The 21541-nt window shown below is 33.8% G+C and overlaps 1 protein-coding gene across 2 annotated transcripts in view; it reads right to left on the bottom strand.

Moving 5' to 3' along the window:
- Positions 1-21541, bottom strand: part of LOC134852162 (tetratricopeptide repeat protein 17-like) — a 154706-nt gene that overhangs the window by 118314 nt on the left and 14851 nt on the right. For both annotated transcript variants that reach the window (XM_063868472.1, XM_063868473.1), the window contains 3 exons: positions 12574-12650; positions 12111-12249; positions 11206-11345 (listed from right to left, as the gene is read on the bottom strand). In XM_063868472.1, coding sequence (XP_063724542.1) covers positions 11206-11345; positions 12111-12249; positions 12574-12650 — 356 coding nt within the window. The remainder of the gene's footprint in view (positions 1-11205; positions 11346-12110; positions 12250-12573; positions 12651-21541) is intronic.

Raw genomic sequence — 21541 nt, 5'->3', positions numbered from 1 at the left:
AAGGCGAAAAAAGTTGGGCCAATCCTCGTTAAGCCGAAAACGAACCCTCAGTCATATGAATTAAGAAGCTATGAAATGTTTTAAATCAAGCTTTTTACGAGCCATCCCTCCCGAAACAGGCAAAAATATTTTAAAAATTTGCCCTTGAAACAATGCAACATCACTTAAAAAACGATAAAACATATTCCGAACCCGTTTAATCGAAAAAAAAAAAACAATCAATTAAAGACTACAAAAGAACTTTCAATTATAGTAAAAACTGTTCGAATCAAAAACAAAGAACCGAACTTTGAATAAAAACTACTTGAAAAGCGTACCAGAAAATAAAAAATGCAAAATAAGCCGATAGAAAAACATAGCCAACTAACCGTTGGTAAAGAGTAATGAACGCAAGGAAAGTAAAAAAAAAACTGACTTGTTTTTCCAAGAAACTTCAAATTTTGAACAAGCGTGTAACGCAGCTCCGGTACTCATAAAAAAACCGCATATATTGGAAATAAGATCTGCATTCTTTGAGTGTACTCTCACAACACCCAAAAACAGGGATCATAGTTTTTTATTCAAGTTTTTTATACAAATTTTGATGAACCATAAAATTTTGTTAAGTTTTATAAAAAATATTCCTAATTGGAGGCCAAACTTTCAACCCTGAGACTAGTCTGACAGCCCCCAACTACAGGTTAAGAATTTCAAATTTGAAAAAAAATGGATTTAATTTTCATGAAAATTTTTTTGAAAAAATACGAAAAACGTCATATCTGGAAAAATGGAAGGTTTTGAGCAGTCCTACTTGAAAGCAAAATTCGCAACTCCTGAGAGTACCCTGACAGAGCCTCACAACAGAGATGGGAATATCAAATTTTCAGAAACTTTTGTATATCTAATTTTTCTGAAAAAAAAATCTTTAAGAAAAGGATACTCTCACAAAAACCAACAACAGGGTTGAGATCTTCAACGTTTTGGAATTTTTTGAAACCTAAGTTTTTGAGAATTGTTTTGAAAAAATCATAAGAAAAACCTCATAATTCGAAAACTACATGGATTTGAGAAGTGGGATTTAGAGGCAAGATTCGCAACCGCTGACAGCAACTAACTACAGGGTGAGAATTTCAAAAACTGAGAAAACTCTGACAACATCCCAGTATTGGGTTGCTAATTTCAACTTGATGAAATAAAAACTGAATTTAAACTGGAAAATTGAAAAAAAAACTTAATCATTGCAATATACGATATAGCTTAACGTGAAAAAATTCTTTTGTTAAACATGCAAGAATAACACGTTGAAAATACTTAAACATGGCGAGATAGTGAAGCCCGCATTAAAATGTATAATAGATGAAAGTTTAAAAATTAGGAGACGGGTAGACAGACAGAGTCAAATTAATTTTTAAAAAAAACAGGTATACAGACAGACAGACAGACAGACTTAATTTGGCCTCGAAAAAAATACTGAAAAATTAGTGACCTTGAGGAAAACTAATTGAAAAATTTTCTTTTGCATTGCAATATATGATATAGCTTAAACATGAAAAAAATTCTTTCGTTAAACATGCTAAATTATTATGCTTAAGCAGTGGAGATAGCTGTCACTCGCATTTAAATATAGTATAGATAGATTTCGAAGAAAAAAAAGATGGCCCTAAAGCTCTATGAAGTTTAGAACAATTTATGATGGACACTTTTTTGTTAAAATTAACCCAGTTTGGGAAAACTGAATCAATACGTACAACTTTTATTTAACTGGGAAATCTGACAATTAATTTCCATTTTCGAAACAAGAAATCGATCACGTTTTTTGTGAACTTTACTTTTTTCTATTCGATAGTGGAGTTTGCCTTCATTTTAACAATGGAAATGCACTGAATTTAAAAAGAAATCGCAAGTCAAACCGCGAAAAATCAAAATTGAGCGTGGAAAAATTTTAAGAACTTGAGTATGTCAGCCTTTGAGCCCGTCAGCAGAATTTGTAAGACAAGCTGTTTACAGGAAAAAAACAGTTTACAGGAAAAAAAAAACAAATTTGAAAAAAAAAAAACGAATTAAAAAAGAGAATTCGAAAACTTTGAGGACCACTTTTTTCCGAGCTCTTCTAATCACTACAAAAAATCGTTAACCAAATTTTGCATGGCAAAAAACTTTTTGGAAAAACAGGATAACAACGACGATTTTAGGTATTTTTTTGGAAAACTGTGACAAAAAAGCACGATTTTTTTTTCGGCGCGCGCTCCTCAAAAATGTTACATATTCGATTATCTATGGGGATGAATACCCTCCCCCCCCCCTGAAACAGCTACTGCATGTAAACGCTTTTTCAAAAATTTCTTTACAAATCTGTAGCAAGACTATGAAAAAGGGGAACAATCAATCTCAAAAGTTTCGGAACAGTCAAACAAAGATCTTTTTGCAGCAGCAACAAACAGTAGCCACAGATCTTTCTAAAAATGTTACTCAAGTCCAAAAAATCTAAACTCCAAACTACATGCTTCAAAACTTAAAGTTTTATCAACACTGTGATTAGCAATGGTATTGTAATTGAGACTAAGTAAATTTTTTTAAATTTTTTTCGTCTAAAATTCAGCTAACAAAATGGCGAAAATCGAAAATGCTTAACTGGTTACTTCGCCAATGTATGCAGTGTACATGATATATGTATTTTTTAAATGCAGGTGCCCTTTTTTGCCCAAAGCTATTGGTAAGTTTTCAGATAATTGGATGTCAATCTAATATGATAATTTTTCTATTTTTATCCTGTAGTACTATTTATTACTGATTAAACTTTCATGAGAATTCTCTAAAGTTTGAAATCAACCTAATCGGCAGTAAGTTATTCGCGGGGGGTCGATAATTGACAGGGGGTTGGACATTTTTGTGTTTTTCGTTGCGGAGGGGTTCAAAGTTATCAAGGGGATCCAACAAATTTGGATCAATTCTGATAAATATTATGACAAAATCGAGCCAAACATTTTCTTGAACATCTAAATTGGCACAAAATTTTAGTAGTTGAATCCAAGCGACATTTTTTAAAGTTGAAAAGACAGTTTTTTCAATTTGGTGCTCTCAAAATTGATCATTTTTTAAAAATGACTCTGAGTAATAATTTTATGGTGTACAAATTCCAGTGGGATCATTCAGACCCCCCAAAATTTGGAGGGGTCAATATTCTAGGTGGTGGGGTCTATGAAAAAACAATTTGTGTTGCGGGGGTGGGGGGTCCCGACAATTAAGTATTGCAGAGTGACTCGCCACCCTCACTATTACCAAAATGAAAAAAAAAACCGATAATGAAAAAATTCTTTTTTGGTTCGCTCTTCTTTTTCTAGTTCACTGCACAATAGATATTCGTTTGAAATTTTCCTGGGTAGTAGAACAACCAGGTGTAATTGTCACGTGCCTGTTGTAGAAGTCATTTAAGCTCATGAGTTTTGGGCTCTTGAAATATTTTTACTATGAATTAACATCGACTCCCAGTCTTAACTATTTGTACAGAATTTGCTGGAGGTGATGGGCGATGTGTAATGTTTTATAATTTTCACAGGTTTTGAATAGCCTAAAATCGAATTGACTTTAGTAATCGTTTTATCTTTTTTCGGCTAAATTTTATCAACTTACGACTCAAAAAGTGTATATATACCTCATTGCATTTATAAATGCATTAATATGTAGGAATGCACATCTGTAGTTATTAGAGCATTTTAAGACTTTTTCTGAAAAAAAAGACAAAAAAATCATCAAGACCTATTTTTAAGTCTTCACTACGCTCATTACTCTTAAAAAATGATATCGCCCCAATTTCATCTTTACAAACACTCCAGTTTTGCCACCCAAATTCGACTACCTCCTATTTCCTAGGGTTTCAAGTGAAGCATGATGCTACCACAATTTCGGCGATGACTTCGCCCTCACATATTTTCAGCCAACGAAATGATTTTGTAGCAAAGCACTCCAAATCTTGATCTTGATGTTTGCAGTGATTATCCAATTGTTATCTAAATCGTCGGAATACTGAAAGTGTTCGGGTGTTTTTTTTTGGTTTTTACCCTATGCAAAACCAGGCGAAAAATATTCCATCCCAACTTCCCACAGTAAGTTTTGCATTGAGTAGGACTAAGGGTTAAAAAGTATTATATTAAATCCCTTTCAGTCATGATCCCAACGATTTTTCAAATTTCCTATTAACTTTCTTAGTGTTGAAAAAACCGGTTTTTAGCTTTGTCTAATTTCGAGCGAGTAAAACGAGCGGATAAGTCTTAGAATAGGAAAATAAACTATTACTTAAGCGGTGAATTTAGTTCTACTCCAGGACAGCGCTTTTTCGGCAAAACAAAGTCCTCTGAAAAACAACAGGAGTCGATTAGGCCTTATTTGCTATAAGTTTTCGTCTTGCTCCTCTCATCACGCCGTGCACCAAAACAGCACGTTTTTGCAAAAAAAACATAGATTTTTTTATTTGTGTGGTCAGAATCTTCTGTGCTACTTGCAGAGCAACTGGTTATTCTTGTTTGGCGCTTAATTTTGTATCGATTTTGCTGCAAGTGCATGAATTTTAAATATGAGAGTTCTTTACCCTTGCGATAAGCAAGGGTATTGCAATCGGGTACCAGACTTTTTTCCCGTAAGCAACTTTGTTCACAGGACTCTTCTCATCTGGACTCATTTCTTTGAAGGCTCATTTTTCCAACCCAGGTCCGCCTTATTCTCAATAAAAAACTTTTTTGGTAACACTTTGACTGTTTTTAAAGCACTCTGTGGTCCTTGCACAGCATCTGGTTATTCTTGTTTTGTTTATTTTGGCGAAAAATGAACAAAACAAGTACAGCCAGGTGTTTTGCAAGTACCACAGAGTGTTTCAAAATTATTCACAATTGTACCATTAGTCACAATTGTAAAATTAGTCACAATTTTAAAAAAAAATTCAAAAAAAGACGGGGTGGATCCGGGTTGAAAAAAAAAAGGTTTTCGTAAATTGACTTCCAAGTCCTAACTTTTGAGCGCTTTTACTCGTCACTGACTAAGCTTTTAAAATGTTCAATTGCACCGCAAATCACAACTGGAAGGATTCCATGTGTTTCTTTGACTACGCCTCCTTTGTCATTGCCGTGTCAGATATATTGATAAAAACTTTTTTGCAGCTTCATGATCAAATAATTTATATTCTAGCTAATGAAACATCGAGAAAAATTAAATAAAAGCAGAAAATTCTTTACGAGGCCAAACTGCACTGGATAGTAGCACAATTTGGTGTTTTCAGGTCTCTTGAATATGTCAAAATGTTGTCTGAACGATCATAGAAAATGGAAGAAAAAAAGAACAAAGAGAAAGTCCTTGTTGCGGAATTCGCTTACATACATTCACAAAGTACACAGTTTTTCCTCATAATGTAAAAAACAAAATTAAGAAAAAAGGCGAAAAAGTTTTTTACGTTTGTTTCGAATACGGTTCAATTTGAAGCAATATGTTGAGAAACCCACATGCCACTGTTCAATAAGTATTGAAAAACTGTTATAAGCTACCTCATAACCCCCCGAAGCACAAATGAAAATTTAGAAAAAATGTCCTTTAATTATGACTAAATATGAGGCAACTAAGTAGAAATTACATCCGCCGAAACATCCGTCAAGAGAAAAAATAAATAAGCAAAAACTTAGCATAAAAATTTAGAGATGGTTTACAACCAACAATAAAAAAAATAGAATAGAACAGCGATCTAAAACTAAGACCAGACATCCTGAAACAACTCATAAATTTTCTATCGGTCAGTTATTCCATCAGAACAGATATGCCAACTAATGTCTTAGATTCTATTGATTTTGTGAAAGTAGTTGTTTACCTGAAAAAAAATATATATTTCGATTTCATAACACTTGCTAATTACAAGCGTAAGAAATCACTACTTAGAGCCACGATATAGTTGGTATTCAAGATGCTTATCAACCAAAAGAAAACTTCTTTGATGCGCTTTATTTGAAGACGAAAGTAGGTTGTTACTAATCAGGTTACCCAGAAAGCAAGGATTGAGACCAAATGCTTGAAAAAAAAGACAAAAAAATAATCTCTAGCTTTGCAAATTTTTAGGGTTTGTCGTAACGTTTTTCCCAAAGGAAAACTATAAAGTTGGCTAGTCTGGCAAACTCACTTTGAATTAATAATTCTACTTGGCATTTTTGAAACATGCAGCGATATTTGATGGAAAACAATTGAACCAAGAAATTTTCGTGGTATTATTATTTAAAAAGTGTGCGTGCCCTGCTTTCCCAGCTCAGAAAAACACATGAAATTTGCATGCCCCAATCAAAGTCATTTTATTGTTTGAGCTGAACTGAGCGCGCATACTGGCACATACCGTCGTCCGTCGTGTGGTAATGTTTTAAATCATGGCCTTAATCGACTTAAGATTTTAATTTAAAAAAATATAGACTATAAATTCCAATTGATGATACGGAAGAAACGCTTTATTTACAAGCACTATGTACATTACTGACAACTAATTGAATCCGTATTTCAAATCTATTTCAATAATTTATTAGGATTCATCAATAAAATGGTCAAAAGATTTATAGAGTCGTTCTCAAATTCAGTATACACGAAAACAATCAGATCTTGTCAAAAACAGGATACACTTCTTAGGAAATTAAGGTATATGGTAACCAAAAATTCAGAATTACGTATCTTGCAAAACAAACCGTTAAACTATATACTAATTTCATTCCAATTTTTAAAAACCAACATAAGTTTTCACTGATATGCCGAGCCTTGCATACTGACTGATTACTATTTGCAAAAAAAACGTCTAAATCTTTATATCGTTTGTCAGTTTTGACCATGAAACTCATATTACAAAAAGCAAGCCTACTGTTGCTATTGAGCGAGTCTTTTATTTGGTTGAGCATAACCGGCAGAATTCTTCTTTTGTCATATAACTGAAAATAGTTAAATTTCATCATTTACATCCAAGTTGTGACTATTCGATTCAAAATCAGTGCCGGTACTGAACTCGCTATTTGAACTGTAATAAAACTTGTTGAAAGTGCGGTCATAAAACAAAACATGATCACTGTGGTCTTCCAAATGTCCATGAGAGAATTCTAGATCTTCTTTCTCGCTGTCGAACACTTTTTCCGTCGCGCTAAATTCCTTATTTTCCTGTTTCCCGTTAGAAGCCTTTGAGTCGCTTTGCTCCACCGTTTTTTGTATCAAAGATTTCAAAATAGCTTGTTTTGAAAAACCACTGTCGATTTGTTCGCGTATCTGTTTGTCTAGTAATTCAATATCCTCATCCATTACTTTGCTACTTTTTTCATCATAAGTTGGATCTTCTTTCTCGTTATTTTCCTTGCCATTAGATTTCAAATTTAGCTCTTTTTGACGATACTGGGCGCAAAACTTAATCAAAGGACTTTGAAAGGAGGGTCTCGATAGTGTAAAAGTGTCGTCAAGGGGTACTGTGGTCTCGATTTTCTTAAATGGGACAGGGGCAAAAGCCCCGTCTTTTTCTATCTCGTAGAAATTCTGTTGATGCTTGATTCGCATGTTTCGACATAGTTCACTCTGTTGAAAAAATCAAAGAAACTGGTATTTAAACCAATAGTGTCTCAGATTGTTCATCATTGATTGATCTTCGCAAGGTTCGTAGAAATTAAGTTGCAATTAGTTAGGTTAGTTTCTTTGTTAAATCAAAAAAGAACATCGGAAAGATAGCTGTTATTGGCTACGCAAGAATGTTAGTTCATAACCCGTTTCATGTTGTAGTAAAATTCATTTGAATTGATCAATCACTACTTGGTGAAATTGAAGCTAACGTTAGTGAGCGCCAAAGTAAAGATGACGGCGAGGATCGAACCTGTAGTCTATGGTCTGCAACTCGGACAAATTTACCAATGACCAGAGTAATAATAGCATGCTATCAAGTCAACAATTGCTAGGTCTATTCAAACGTCGTTAATAGATGGCGATAATATAATGTGAATAATTTAGAATTTAAAAAGTTAATCAGACAGAAAGTCATTGGTTAGTTGTTTGTAATCCGTTTTCAAATTCACACACTCAATTAGAAAGTTATATAATAATTAGAATAATCAATTAGAAATTTTTGATTAAAAAAATACAAGATTTTGTTGAAGAGATCAATACTATTAGGCCCTTTTTAAAAAAGAGCACGAACCAAAATTTTTTTCAATGAACTATAAAAAAAACAAGATTTTTGTATGCGCGACGCGTAAGCAGTAACAAAAATCAGTCCCACAAGTTATCGCGACTTTAAATGATGAAAACCAATTGATTCATTTTTAAAGACGCAAGCAATATCTCTTGATACTGGACATTGTTGGGACAGGGTTTTCAAAAAAATGAGCAAATCTTACTTTTAGTGAAGTTAAGGGCCATTCATGGCAGTAAAAGCATAAAAAAACTTAAGCATTAAACTAATCCTGTCAAAGAATCATTCCATCCATCGATATTCCAAAATTTAATATACAACTATATTAAATCAATTTGCAAAAATATTAACAAAAATTATGGAGCTAAAAGCTTCTTTTAAAGCTAAAACCAAACAAACTAAGACAAAAAATAAGCAGAAGCCATTCAGCCGAAAACAAACCTTCATCATTTTTTCTTTACCAACAGAAGCTTTTAGTGCATATAAAAACGTAGAAAGTATTTTTAGCGCTGGCCAAAAACTCAATTGACAAGCCTATTGAAATAAAACATCGCAGAAATAAGTCGACCAACATTAGAGAAAAATCCACTACATTACACTAGATTCTGATTTTTTTTTTGCAAATTCAGCACTAAATAGAGTACCACTGATTTAACAAACAAACTGAGATGCAAAAAATCACTATGAATTCAAATTTAAAATGATTCTAATTATAGTCCTCCTGTGAACACAGTTGCTCCCGAGGAGAAATGCCAAGCTCACGGCGGTTGCAATATTCTTGCTAATCGCAGCGGTAAAGCTGATATGAGGCAAGTTTATTGATCCAACTATAGTAGCATTACCAAGTGCAACTTAGGACTTGACTGTGATTTCAATTCACTATTTCAGACTCACTATGATCGAAACCCTCTTCTGCTCATATTTTCAAAAGGAATGACAAAACTTTTCAGCTCACTAATTTCGATGAACGACCCGTTTTGTATTTAGTCCCGGCCAAACTCCAGCTATTCATTCACCCTTGGGTTCATTTTCCGCGAGGAAGAGAGATGCCATCCATTTTGCCGCAACTGATCTCACCAAGAGGAGGCGGATGGCACTAGCACCCCTCCAACCGTGACGGAAGCGGGATTCGCATCCACGAACTATGTGTTGCAGACAGCGCGTCTGAACCACTCGGCCACGGTTGCTCATGAATGACCACTCTACCTCTGGCTGTAGACTTAGGCGTAGGCTGCTAATTACTTCGACTCAAAAATCATTCAGCAGAAGCATCATGAACAAGAATCTTCAGAAACAATGGTCACAAAACATGTCCAATTATACGATATTTATCAGTAAATTTCGCGTAAGGTTAACTTTTGTTTTAAATTAGTAATCTCCACTTCATCGGAAAAAGTATGTTTGATTTAATTGATACGCTTTGCTAGGGAAGACCTTGCAAGGACATATAGGAGGCCCTCCAACCGAGCGAAATGGTGACAAATTTGCATGAAAGGGCAAAGATTGTGAAAACAACTGGAAACATTGTCATTAATTGCACAGGGGCAAAGCGGAGCTCGCACAACCTGCCGTACGTAAACACAAATCGAAGAAAATTTCTACAAAAAAAAAACATTCGTTTAGATAAAGCAAAACTCAATCAAAAACTAAAAACCAAATTGATGATTATAAACAAACAGCTGACACGACAGAGAGGCACCACATTTCATAACGTGTATCGTGTATAATGGTCAAAATATATTTATAGACAATCAAAAATGGTGATTACGATAAAATTTATACTCCCAAAAGATTACTGCTACATTCTAGCAACTGAAAAACTGTAGAATGAATTTGAAAACATTGTAGAAAATTCAAAACAGAAGAACCCAACATTACAAAACGATCCAAAAGCATGTATTTTCATTTGTGTGAACTAAATGAACGGACCCTTCGAAATAAATGCATTCGAAAAGTACTCAGCGTTCATCCCTCTATAAAAAAAATCAACAACAATTTAAGAAAAATAATTTAAGAGCACAATAATTTAAGAAAAAAATAAATGAAGAAAAAACTCTTAAAAAAACTTGGATTATAAAAGTGAAAAGTAAGTTTTTTTTAATCTAAATTTACATTCATTTTTATAGTAAAAGGTGACTGAATCAAATAAAAAAAACTAAAATTTAGTTTTCATAACTAAGAAAAGATTGAACTTGTAGGACTAAATGAATTGGGCTGCCTATGTTTCGTATAGATTAAATCAATTTTGGCTAAATTAGTCTGAAAACGAAAGTTTTCAGACGTTTTTTTTCGACAAAGAGAGAATTTTTTCAACTTTCTTTTCAGAATCCAAATCACGACCGAAAAGCTTTATATGATACCACGCTTGACCTCCTACGAGCTTTCCTTAAGGCAGTCAGAATTGGCTGGAAAAAAAATTAACTTGAACTCAAAATTTGTTTCCACTCTTCGGGTGGTCGGAACAAAACCACTATTAATGAATGCGCAGTCGTAAAAAAAGACCGTTGAATGAAAATAATACGACGCGCCTGTACTGAATTCATATGGCATCACGTGCTGAAATCTGTGAATAATGCTTTTTTTAGGGTTAAAAGTCTGGTACCCGGTTGCAAAACATATGCTATCTCAAGTGCAATCAACCGAAAACGACTTCAGACACATCAACAATTTGGAGCATACCGTTCAAAGATTCGCCCAGATACAAGCAGTCGTGTTGCGTTAACTATACAAAGAACTATTAAAATAACAAGTTTAAGTAAGTATTGAGAGAACGCGTAAGTATTTGAACAGATAAGCATGTGAAAAAAACAATCAGATTAAAATTAAAAGTTCAACAAATCCATTAGCTTGTTTTGTCGCCCTTTTAATAAATTTTTGACCGTATGAACCTACATGTGACATTCCTATATCCTATTCTGATCACCAAAAATACGCAAAATCATTCTTCTAAAATTAGTAGGGAAATTACAATCGGTAAAATTTCCATTTAATATTAAATTTGCAAAAAAAGAAAAATAAAAAAATTCTATTAAACTGAAAAAAGAACAACTAACTTTAAAATGTTCCAAGCTTGGCACATTTTCGTCTCCCTGTAAGTCAAAAGATCCCCACTGCTGCTCATTGCGTGTGCGTTTGTCCCTAAGATGTTCCACATTGATGTTTGGATTCAGACTATGCAACAGTGCATTCGTACCTGAAAAAAAATAAAACCTTTATTTTTAAGATAACAGAGGTTCGTTTTAAAATAATAAAAACTGGACCTGAAGCGGTTCAAGAAGCAAGGAATGTTTTTGTTTTTTTAACATTTATCGCCCCGGATAATCAGGAAAAAAAACGAAAATGAAAAATATGTATTTATATTTTTAAAAACTTTAAAACAATTTTGGAGAGGGCCTCTGAAAAAATGTTATCCAGAGCTCTTAAGTATCCTAATTGCTCACCTATCTAGCGATTTGCTTGTAACATTTGAAAATTCAACCGAAGTAACTTTCCGTTTGTTGAGGAGGCCGCTATAATAATTAGTTTCCAAACTATCAATCTACAAATTAGCTAACCTGTTTCATTTCAACTTATTACAAAAGTTAAAATAAGCACATCGCTGTTAAGAAAAGTATTGACCATTTTCAGGTATCTAAAAAAGAAAATACTTTAACTTTCAATTAATTTAATTGATTCCTACAACTTTGACAACATTACTCGAATTGCGTCTTTTCTGTTATACGCCCGCCCAACACTGATCCTTTTGCTATATTGAAAGTTATAGTCGATTTCAATTTTGAAAGCTCGAAATTGATTGGTTGAAATTAATATCAGCTAAAAGAAATCTGTGTTTTCAATCACAGCAGAAGCTCAATAAACACTTTGATAACTTCGGGCCATGTAACAGAAAAGATCGTTTGAATATAATGCACATTAGCTTTTCATCCAAACTCCAAGTGGACATCATTGGCAGTAGTACCTTGGGTTGTGCTCTTGACTTTTTTGACAAATTCCATCATCTGATTGAACTGTTTGTTCGTGTACATTCTGTAGTAATGTTCCTTCATCAGGATTTCCTCGTCTGAGATCTTGAACGACTCAATTTCTTTGTGCTTCTCCTTAAACGCAATTAGCTTCAAACTAGTTTCAATTAGTTTCAAAAAAATCCGACTAACTTATTGTGGGAAACATTTGGTCTATTTAAAGTTTCATTGTTTCCGACCCTATGCATTTGAGAGCTCGTTATAGAAAACTAAACAAAAAACTAAACAAAAATAAAAAAATTACGTTTGCAACCGAATAAACGTAACATTTTTCTAAATTTAACAATTCGGCTGATTATTTTGCTTCTTTCCAGGATCGTCGACGAACTTCATGATATTAAATGAAATTGCATGGTATTACGTCATCCTTAAGAGCATGAAATTACTTAAGTAGCTTACCGACAGTTCCTCAGAGACAGTCTGCAGTTCCCTCTCTTTAGCCACAATCTCTGCCAGAACACTCTGCTCCCTCTCAACTACAAAAAAAACAGGGCAGTTGAGTTGAAGACACTCAGTAAAAGATAACTGTGGTCGAAACCTGAGCTACTAGCATGGCAACCAGTAATTATTAATATTTGCTCAAGTGATTTCAATCATCCAAGAATCGTGAATATCACTCAGCTCTATCATCAAGCTGAGTATCTCGTAGCTGTGCAAGTACCAAAGTACCGACCATAATCGTTCCGAAAAAGCTCCAAACAACAGGTTTTTTTATGCGCAGCATGGGAGATGAAATAAAATTTTTTGAACGACAAGGATGACTTCAATTGAGCACCAGTTTTTTTGCAGACTGAGAAACAAAGACGAAAACGAGTTTTTTTCATGCTTTCCAGATTCATCAGACATATTTTTTATATTCTTTTTAAATTCAAACAATCACAGGTAAAAAAATTCTTTTTGAATTTGAATTTCGAATATTAATATCTGTCAGATGGACTTAAAAATGCAGAAGCATGTGTTAATATCCCCAAAACTGATCGAGATTAAGCGCTGGATTATATGCATATGCAGTAACAAACCTTAACACAACCATTCAACACAAAAAGTGGCGACCGAATTTGGAAAAAAGTAAGCACGTAATATAACATTCAATTTATTGAGTAAATATTGCGTCTCAGCGCTGAAAACAGAAATTTGTAGCTATGATGGAAAAGAATGTAAGCAAGTTTAGGATTAAAACAGCTTGACGCTGAAATAGCAGCAAAGATGACTTCGAACTAAGAAAAAATGAAAAAGGAACAATAGAAACAAAAGTTTTAAAAAGAGCATTCGATCATATGATCTTACCGATCTTAAAATGAAAGCTAAAATTTGTAAGAAAAAAAAATTATGTGCAAAAAAACTAAAGACGACAACCAATGAGCTTAAAATCAACCGAAGTGAATGCAAGGTTCTTTACCCAATTCGGAAACTAAACTGACAAGGTTTAAGTCGAAAACCATATAACAGAAACGTACCATGCAAAACCAACATAGCACAAAAACTAGTAGAAAAAATTGAGACGAAACACCGTCCGCTGAGTCAAAATTTATTTAAATGTGATAGCGTCGAGAAAAACTAGATCCACCTTCATGAATTTTCCCGGGAAAAATGCTTAGAGCAAAACGAGCCACATTTCCGCAAAAATGCACTCAATTACATTTACTTACGGCATTTGGAAAATTAAAAGAAAGCTGCATATTCAAAAAGTCCGTCCAACGAGAACCAAGCCGAAAAAAAATAAATTAATGGAAGATAGGCCGAAAAAGCAGAAATTTTCTAGTTTGAACAAAAAACACCCCCGGCCGGATTCGAACCACAAGCTTTTGTAGACTCAAGCATATGGGTTAACTCTACGCCAGATGCTCAGGATAGTTGATTAAATTTGATTTTCCTAACATAGCCAACGGACCATAGAAAACATCATGAACGCAAGGAAAAAAAACAGACTTGTTTCTTGAAAAAAACTTCATCTATCGGATTTCAAATTTAATAAAACTATTGCCTTGTAGCCCTTTTCGAACAATTTCTAGAACAATTCCGGTTTGATACTTTTCTGATAAAATGAGCCCGATTCGAGAAAACTGGATCAATAGCAAAAGTTTTCATCCCGGTGGGAAATCTGAAAAAAAAATCTCACTTTTGAAATTAGAAATCGATCAGGTTTTTCATGACATTTACAATTTTGCTGTCGGATTGTGGAGTTTCCCTTCATTTTGAAAAAGAAATGAACTAAACTTAAATAGAAATCAAAGCTTAAAATGAAAGCTAAAATTTGTAGGAAAAAAAAATTATGTGCAAAAAAACTAAAGACGACAACCAATGAGCTTAAAATCAACCGAGGTGAATGCAAGGTTCTTTACCCAATTCGGAAACTAAACTGACAAGGTTTAAGTCGAAAACCATATAACAGAAACGTACCATGCAAAACCAACATAGCATAAAAACTAGTAGAAAAAATTGAGACGAAACACCGTCCGCTGAGTCAAAATTTATTTAAATGTGATAGCGTCGAGAAAAACTAGATCCACCTTCATGAATTTTCCCGGGAAAAATGCTTAGAGCAAAACGAGCCACATTTCCGCAAAAATGTACTCAATTACATTTACTTACGGCATTTGGAAAATTAAAAGAAAGCTGCATATTCAAAAAGTCCGTGCAACGAGAACCAAGCCGAAAAAAAATAAATTAATGAAGATAGGCCGAAAAAGCAGAAATTTTCTAGTTTGAACAAAAAACACCCCCGGCCGGATTCGAACCACAAGCTTTTGTAGACTCAAGCATATGGGTTAACTCTACGCCAGATGCTCAGGATAGTTGATTAAATTTGATTTTCCTAACATAGCCAACGGACCATAGAAAACATCATGAACGCAAGGAAAAAAAACAGACTTGTTTCTTGAAAAAAACTTCATCTATCGGATTTCAAATTTAATAAAACTATTGCCTTGTAGCCCTTTTCGAACAATTTCTAGAACAATTCCGGTTTGATACTTTTCTGATAAAATGAGCCCGATCCGAGAAAACTGGATCAATAGCAAAAGTTTTCATCCCGGTGGGAAATCTGAAAAAAAAATCTCACTTTTGAAATTAGAAATCGATCAGGTTTTTCATGACATTTACAATTTTGCTGTTGGATTGTGGAGTTCCCCTTCATTTTAAAATAGAAATGAACTAAACTTAAATAGAAATCAAAGCTTAAAATGAAAGCTAAAATTTGTAGGAAAAAAAAATTATGTGCAAAAAAACTAAAGACGACAACCAATGAGCTTAAAATCAACCGAAGTGAATGCAAGGTTCTTTACCCAATTCGGAAACTAAACTGACAAGGTTTAAGTCGAAAACCATATAACAGAAACGTACCATGCAAAACCAACATAGCACAAAAACTAGTAGAAAAAATTGAGACGAAACACCGTCCGCTGAGTCAAAATTTATTTAAATGTGATAGCGTCGAGAAAAACTAGATCCACCTTCATGAATTTTCCCGGGAAAATGCTTAGAGCAAAACGAGCCACATTTCCGCAAAAATGTACTCAATTACATTTACTTACGGCATTTGGAAAATTAAAAGAAAGCTGCATATTCAAAAAGTCCGTGCAACGAGAACCAAGCCGAAAAAAAATAAATTAATGGAAGATAGGCCGAAAAAGCAGAAATTTTCTAGTTTGAACAAAAAACACCCCCGGCCGGATTCGAACCACAAGCTTTTGTAGACTCAAGCATATGGGTTAACTCTACGCCAGATGCTCAGGATAGTTGATTAAATTTGATTTTCCTAACATAGCCAACGGACCATAGAAAACATCATGAACGCAAGGAAAAAAAACAGACTTGTTTCTTGAAAAAAACTTCATCTATCGGATTTCAAATTTAATAAAACGATTGCCTTGTAGCCCTTTTCGAACAATTTCTAGAACAATTCCGGTTTGATACTTTTCTGATAAAATGAGCCCGATTCGAGAAAACTGGATCAATAGCAAAAGTTTTCATCCCGGTGGGAAATCTGAAAAAAAAATCTCACTTTTGAAATTAAAAATCGATCAGGTTTTTCATGACATTTACAATTTTGCTGTTGGATTGTGGAGTTTCCCTTCAATTTAAAATAGAAATGAACTAAACTTAAATAGAAATCAAAGCTTAAAATGAAAGCTAAAATTTGTAGGAAAAAAAAATTAAGTGCAAAAAAACTAAAGACGACAACCAATGAGTTTAAAATCAACCAAAGTGAATGCAAGGTTCTTTACCCAATTCGGAAACTAAACTGACAAGGTTTAAGTCGAAAACCATATAACAGAAACGTACCATGCAAAACCAACATAGCACAAAAACTAGTAGAAAAAATTGAGACGAAACACCGTCCGCTGAGTCAAAATTTATTTAAATGTGATAGCGTCGAGAAAAACTAGATCCACCTTCATGAATTTTCCCGGGAAAAATGCTTAGAGCAAAACGAGCCACATTTCCGCAAAAATGTACTCAATTACATTTACTTACGGCATTTGGAAAATTAAAAGAAAGCTGCATATTCAAAAAGTCCGTGCAACGAGAACCAAGCCGAAAAAAAATAAATTAATGGAAGATAGGCCGAAAAAGCAGAAATTTTCTAGTTTGAACAAAAAACACCCCCGGCCGGATTCGAACCACAAGCTTTTGTAGACTCAAGCATATGGGTTAACTCTACGCCAGATGCTCAGGATAGTTGATTAAATTTGATTTTCCTAACATAGCCAACGGACCATAGAAAACATCATGAACGCAAGGAAAAAAAACAGACTTGTTTCTTGAAAAAAACTTCATCTATCGGATTTCAAATTTAATAAAACTATTGCCTTGTAGCCCTTTTCGAACAATTTCTAGACAAATTCCGGTTTGATACTTTTCTGATAAAATGAGCCCGATTCGAAAAAACTGGATCAATAGCAAAAGTTTTCATCCCGGTGGGAAATCTGAAAAAAAATCTCACTTTTGAAATTAGAAATCGATCAGGTTTTTCATGACATTTACAATTTTGCTGTTGGATTGTGGAGTTCCCCTTCATTTTAAAATAGAAATGAACTAAACTTAAATAGAAATCAAAGCTTAAAATGAAAGCTAAAATTTGTAGGAAAAAAAAATTATGTGCAAAAAAACTAAAGACGACAACCAATGAGCTTAAAATCAACCGAAGTGAATGCAAGGTTCTTTACCCAATTCGGAAACTAAACTGACAAGGTTTAAGTCGAAAACCATATAACAGAAACGTACCATGCAAAACCAACATAGCACAAAAACTAGTAGAAAAAATTGAGACGAAACACCGTCCGCTGAGTCAAAATTTATTTAAATGTGATAGCGTCGAGAAAAACTAGATCCACCTTCATGAATTTTCCCGGGAAAAATGCTTAGAGCAAAACGAGCCACATTTCCGCAAAAATGTACTCAATTACATTTACTTACGGCATTTGGAAAATTAAAAGAAAGCTGCATATTCAAAAAGTCCGTGCAACGAGAACCAAGCCGAAAAAAAATAAGTTAATGGAAGATAGGCCGAAAAAGCAGAAATTTTCTAGTTTGAACAAAAAACACCCCCGGCCGGATTCGAACCACAAGCTTTTGTAGACTCAAGCATATGGGTTAACTCTACGCCAGATGCTCAGGATAGTTGATTAAATTTGATTTTCCTAACATAGCCAACGGACCATAGAAAACATCATGAACGCAAGGAAAAAAAACAGACTTGTTTCTTGAAAAAAACTTCATCTATCGGATTTCAAATTTAATAAAACGATTGCCTTGTAGCCCTTTTCGAACAATTTCTAGAACAATTCCGGTTTGATTTTTTTCTGATAAAATGAGCCCGATTCGAGAAAACTGGATCAATAGCAAAAGTTTTCATCCCGGTGGGAAATCTGAAAAAAAAATCTCACTTTTGAAATTAAAAATCGATCAGGTTTTTCATGACATTTACAATTTTGCTGTTGGATTGTGGAGTTTCCCTTCAATTTAAAATAGAAATGAACTAAACTTAAATAGAAATCAAAGCTTAAAATGAAAGCTAAAATTTGTAGGAAAAAAAAATTAAGTGCAAAAAAACTAAAGACGACAACCAATGAGTTTAAAATCAACCAAAGTGAATGCAAGGTTCTTTACCCAATTCGGAAACTAAACTGACAAGGTTTAAGTCGAAAACCATATAACAGAAACGTACCATGCAAAACCAACATAGCACAAAAACTAGTAGAAAAAATTGAGACGAAACACCGTCCGCTGAGTCAAAATTTATTTAAATGTGATAGCGTCGAGAAAAACTAGATCCACCTTCATGAATTTTCCCGGGAAAAATGCTTAGAGCAAAACGAGCCACATTTCCGCAAAAATGTACTCAATTACATTTACTTACGGCATTTGGAAAATTAAAAGAAAGCTGCATATTCAAAAAGTCCGTGCAACGAGAACCAAGCCGAAAAAAAATAAATTAATGGAAGATAGGCCGAAAAAGCAGAAATTTTCTAGTTTGAACAAAAAACACCCCCGGCCGGATTCGAACCACAAGCTTTTGTAGACTCAAGCATATGGGTTAACTCTACGCCAGATGCTCAGGATAGTTGATTAAATTTGATTTTCCTAACATAGCCAACGGACCATAGAAAACATCATGAACGCAAGGAAAAAAAACAGACTTGTTTCTTGAAAAAAACTTCATCTATCGGATTTCAAATTTAATAAAACTATTGCCTTGTAGCCCTTTTCGAACAATTTCTAGACAAATTCCGGTTTGATACTTTTCTGATAAAATGAGCCCGATTCGAAAAAACTGGATCAATAGCAAAAGTTTTCATCCCGGTGGGAAATCTGAAAAAAAATCTCACTTTTGAAATTAGAAATCGATCAGGTTTTTCATGACATTTACAATTTTGCTGTTGGATTGTGGAGTTTCCCTTCATTTTAAAAAAGAAATGAACTAAACTTAAATAGAAATCAAAGCTTAAAATGAAAGCTAAAATTTGTAGGAAAAAAAATTATGTGCAAAAAAACTAAAGACGACAACCAATGAGCTTAAAATCAACCGAAGTGAATGCAAGGTTCTTTACCCAATTCGCAAACTAAACTGACAAGGTTTAAGTCGAAAACCATATAACAGAAACGTACCATGCAAAACCAACATAGCACAAAAACTAGTAGAAAAAATTGAGACGAAACAACGTCCGCTGAGTCAAAATTTATTTAAATGTGATAGCGTCGAGAAAAACTAGATCCACCTTCATGAATTTTCCCGGGAAAAATGCTTAGAGCAAAACGAGCCACATTTCCGCAAAAATGTACTCAATTACATTTACTTACGGCATTTGGAAAATTAAAAGAAAGCTGCATATTCAAAAAGTCCGTGCAACGAGAACCAAGCCGAAAAAAAATAAATTAATGGAAGATAGGCCGAAAAAGCAGAAATTTTCTAGTTTGAACAAAAAACACCCCCGGCCGGATTCGAACCACAAGCTTTTGTAGACTCAAGCATATGGGTTAACTCTACGCCAGATGCTCAGGATAGTTGATTAAATTTGATTTTCCTAACATAGCCAACGGACCATAGAAAACATCATGAACGCAAGGAAAAAAAACAGACTTGTTTCTTGAAAAAAACTTCATCTATCGGATTTCAAATTTAATAAAACTATTGCCTTAAAGCCCTTTTCGAACAATTTCTAGACCAATTCCGGTTTGATACTTTTCTGATAAAATGAGCCCGATTCGAGAAAACTGGATCAATAGCAAAAGTTTTCATCCCGGTGGGAAATCTGAAAAAAAAATCTCACTTTTGAAATTAGAAATCGATCAGGTTTTTCATGACATTTACAATTTTGCTGTTGTATTGTGGAGTTTCCCTTCATTTTAAAAAAGAAATGAACTAAACTTAAATAGAAATCAAAGCTTAAAATGAAAGCTAAAATTTGTAGGAAAAAAAATTATGTGCAAAAAAACTAAAGACGACAACCAATGAGCTTAAAATCAACCGAAGTGAATGCAGGGTTCTTTACCCAATTCGGAAACTAAACTGACAAGGTTTAAGTCGAAAACCATATAACAGAAACGTACCATGCAAAACCAACATAGCACAAAAACTAGTAGAAAAAATTGAGACGAAACACCGTCCGCTGAGTCAAAATTTATTTAAATGTGATAGCGTCGAGAAAAACTAGATCCACCTTCATGAATTTTCCCGGGAAAAATGCTTAGAGCAAAACGAGCCACATTTCCGCAAAAATGTACTCAATTACATTTACTTACGGCATTTGGAAAACTAAAAGAAAGCTGCATATTCAAAAAGTTTGTGCAACGAGAACCAAGCCGAAAAAAAATAAATTAATGGAAGATAGGCCGAAAAAGCAGAAATTTTCTAGTTTGAACAAAAAACACCCCCGGCCGGATTCGAACCACAAGCTTTTGTAGACTCAAGCATATGGGTTAACTCTACGCCAGATGCTCAGGATAGTTGATTAAATTTGATTTTCCTAACATAGCCAACGGACCATAGAAAACATCATGAACGCAAGGAAAAAAAACAGACTTGTTTCTTGAAAAAAACTTCATCTATCGGATTTCAAATTTAATAAAACTATTGCCTTTTAGCCTTTTTCGAACAATTTCTAGACCAATTCCGGTTTGATACTTTTCTGATAAAATGAGCCCGATTCGAGAAAACTGATTCAATAGCAAAATTTTTCATCCCGGTGGGAAATCTGAAAAAAAATCTCACTTTTGAAATTAGAAATCGATCAGGTTTTTCATGACATTTACAATTTTGCTGTTGGGTTGTGGAGTTTCCCTTCATTTTAAAAAAGAAATGAACTAAACTTAAATAGAAATCAAAACTAGAAAAAGCAATTTTTAGCGTGAACAAATTTTAAGACAGGTCCTGAAAAAAAAATCACTTAGAACTAGATAAGAGTATTCACTATGTTCCTGACCTTAAAAAAGTAAGTTGAAATAAATTTAACAATTTCGCGCGCAAAATCTTGTGAACAAAGTTGCTAATGTGAAAAAAGTCTAATGCCCGGTAGCAACACCCTTGCTTATCGCAGGGGTAAATAATTGAATTGTAATACATGCGTTTGCTTTTGTAGTCCAAGGCATATTTAATTGTCCATTCTTCTAAACCTCAAATTCCTTTTGAACTATAAAAGAAATTAATTTAAAAAATTATAGCCAACTGACAGTTGGAAAAGAGTAATGAACGCAAATAAACAACAAAAAATACTGACTTTGTTAAAAAATCTGAATTTTCGAATTTCAAAATATATGCCCATAAAACTCTTTGAACTTCAAGAACAATTTATGATTGGTGCTTGTTTGATTTAACTAACTCAATTAGAGAAAACTGGATCAATAGATAAAAATTTTATTCCGCTGG

The sequence above is a fragment of the Symsagittifera roscoffensis genome, chromosome 7 (genome assembly GCF_963678635.1).
Source record: "Symsagittifera roscoffensis chromosome 7, txSymRosc1.1, whole genome shotgun sequence".
Lineage (NCBI taxonomy): Eukaryota > Metazoa > Xenacoelomorpha > Acoela > Convolutidae > Symsagittifera > Symsagittifera roscoffensis.
The sequence above is the reverse complement of the archived record's forward strand: the minus strand, read 5'-3'. Positions and strand labels throughout refer to the sequence as shown.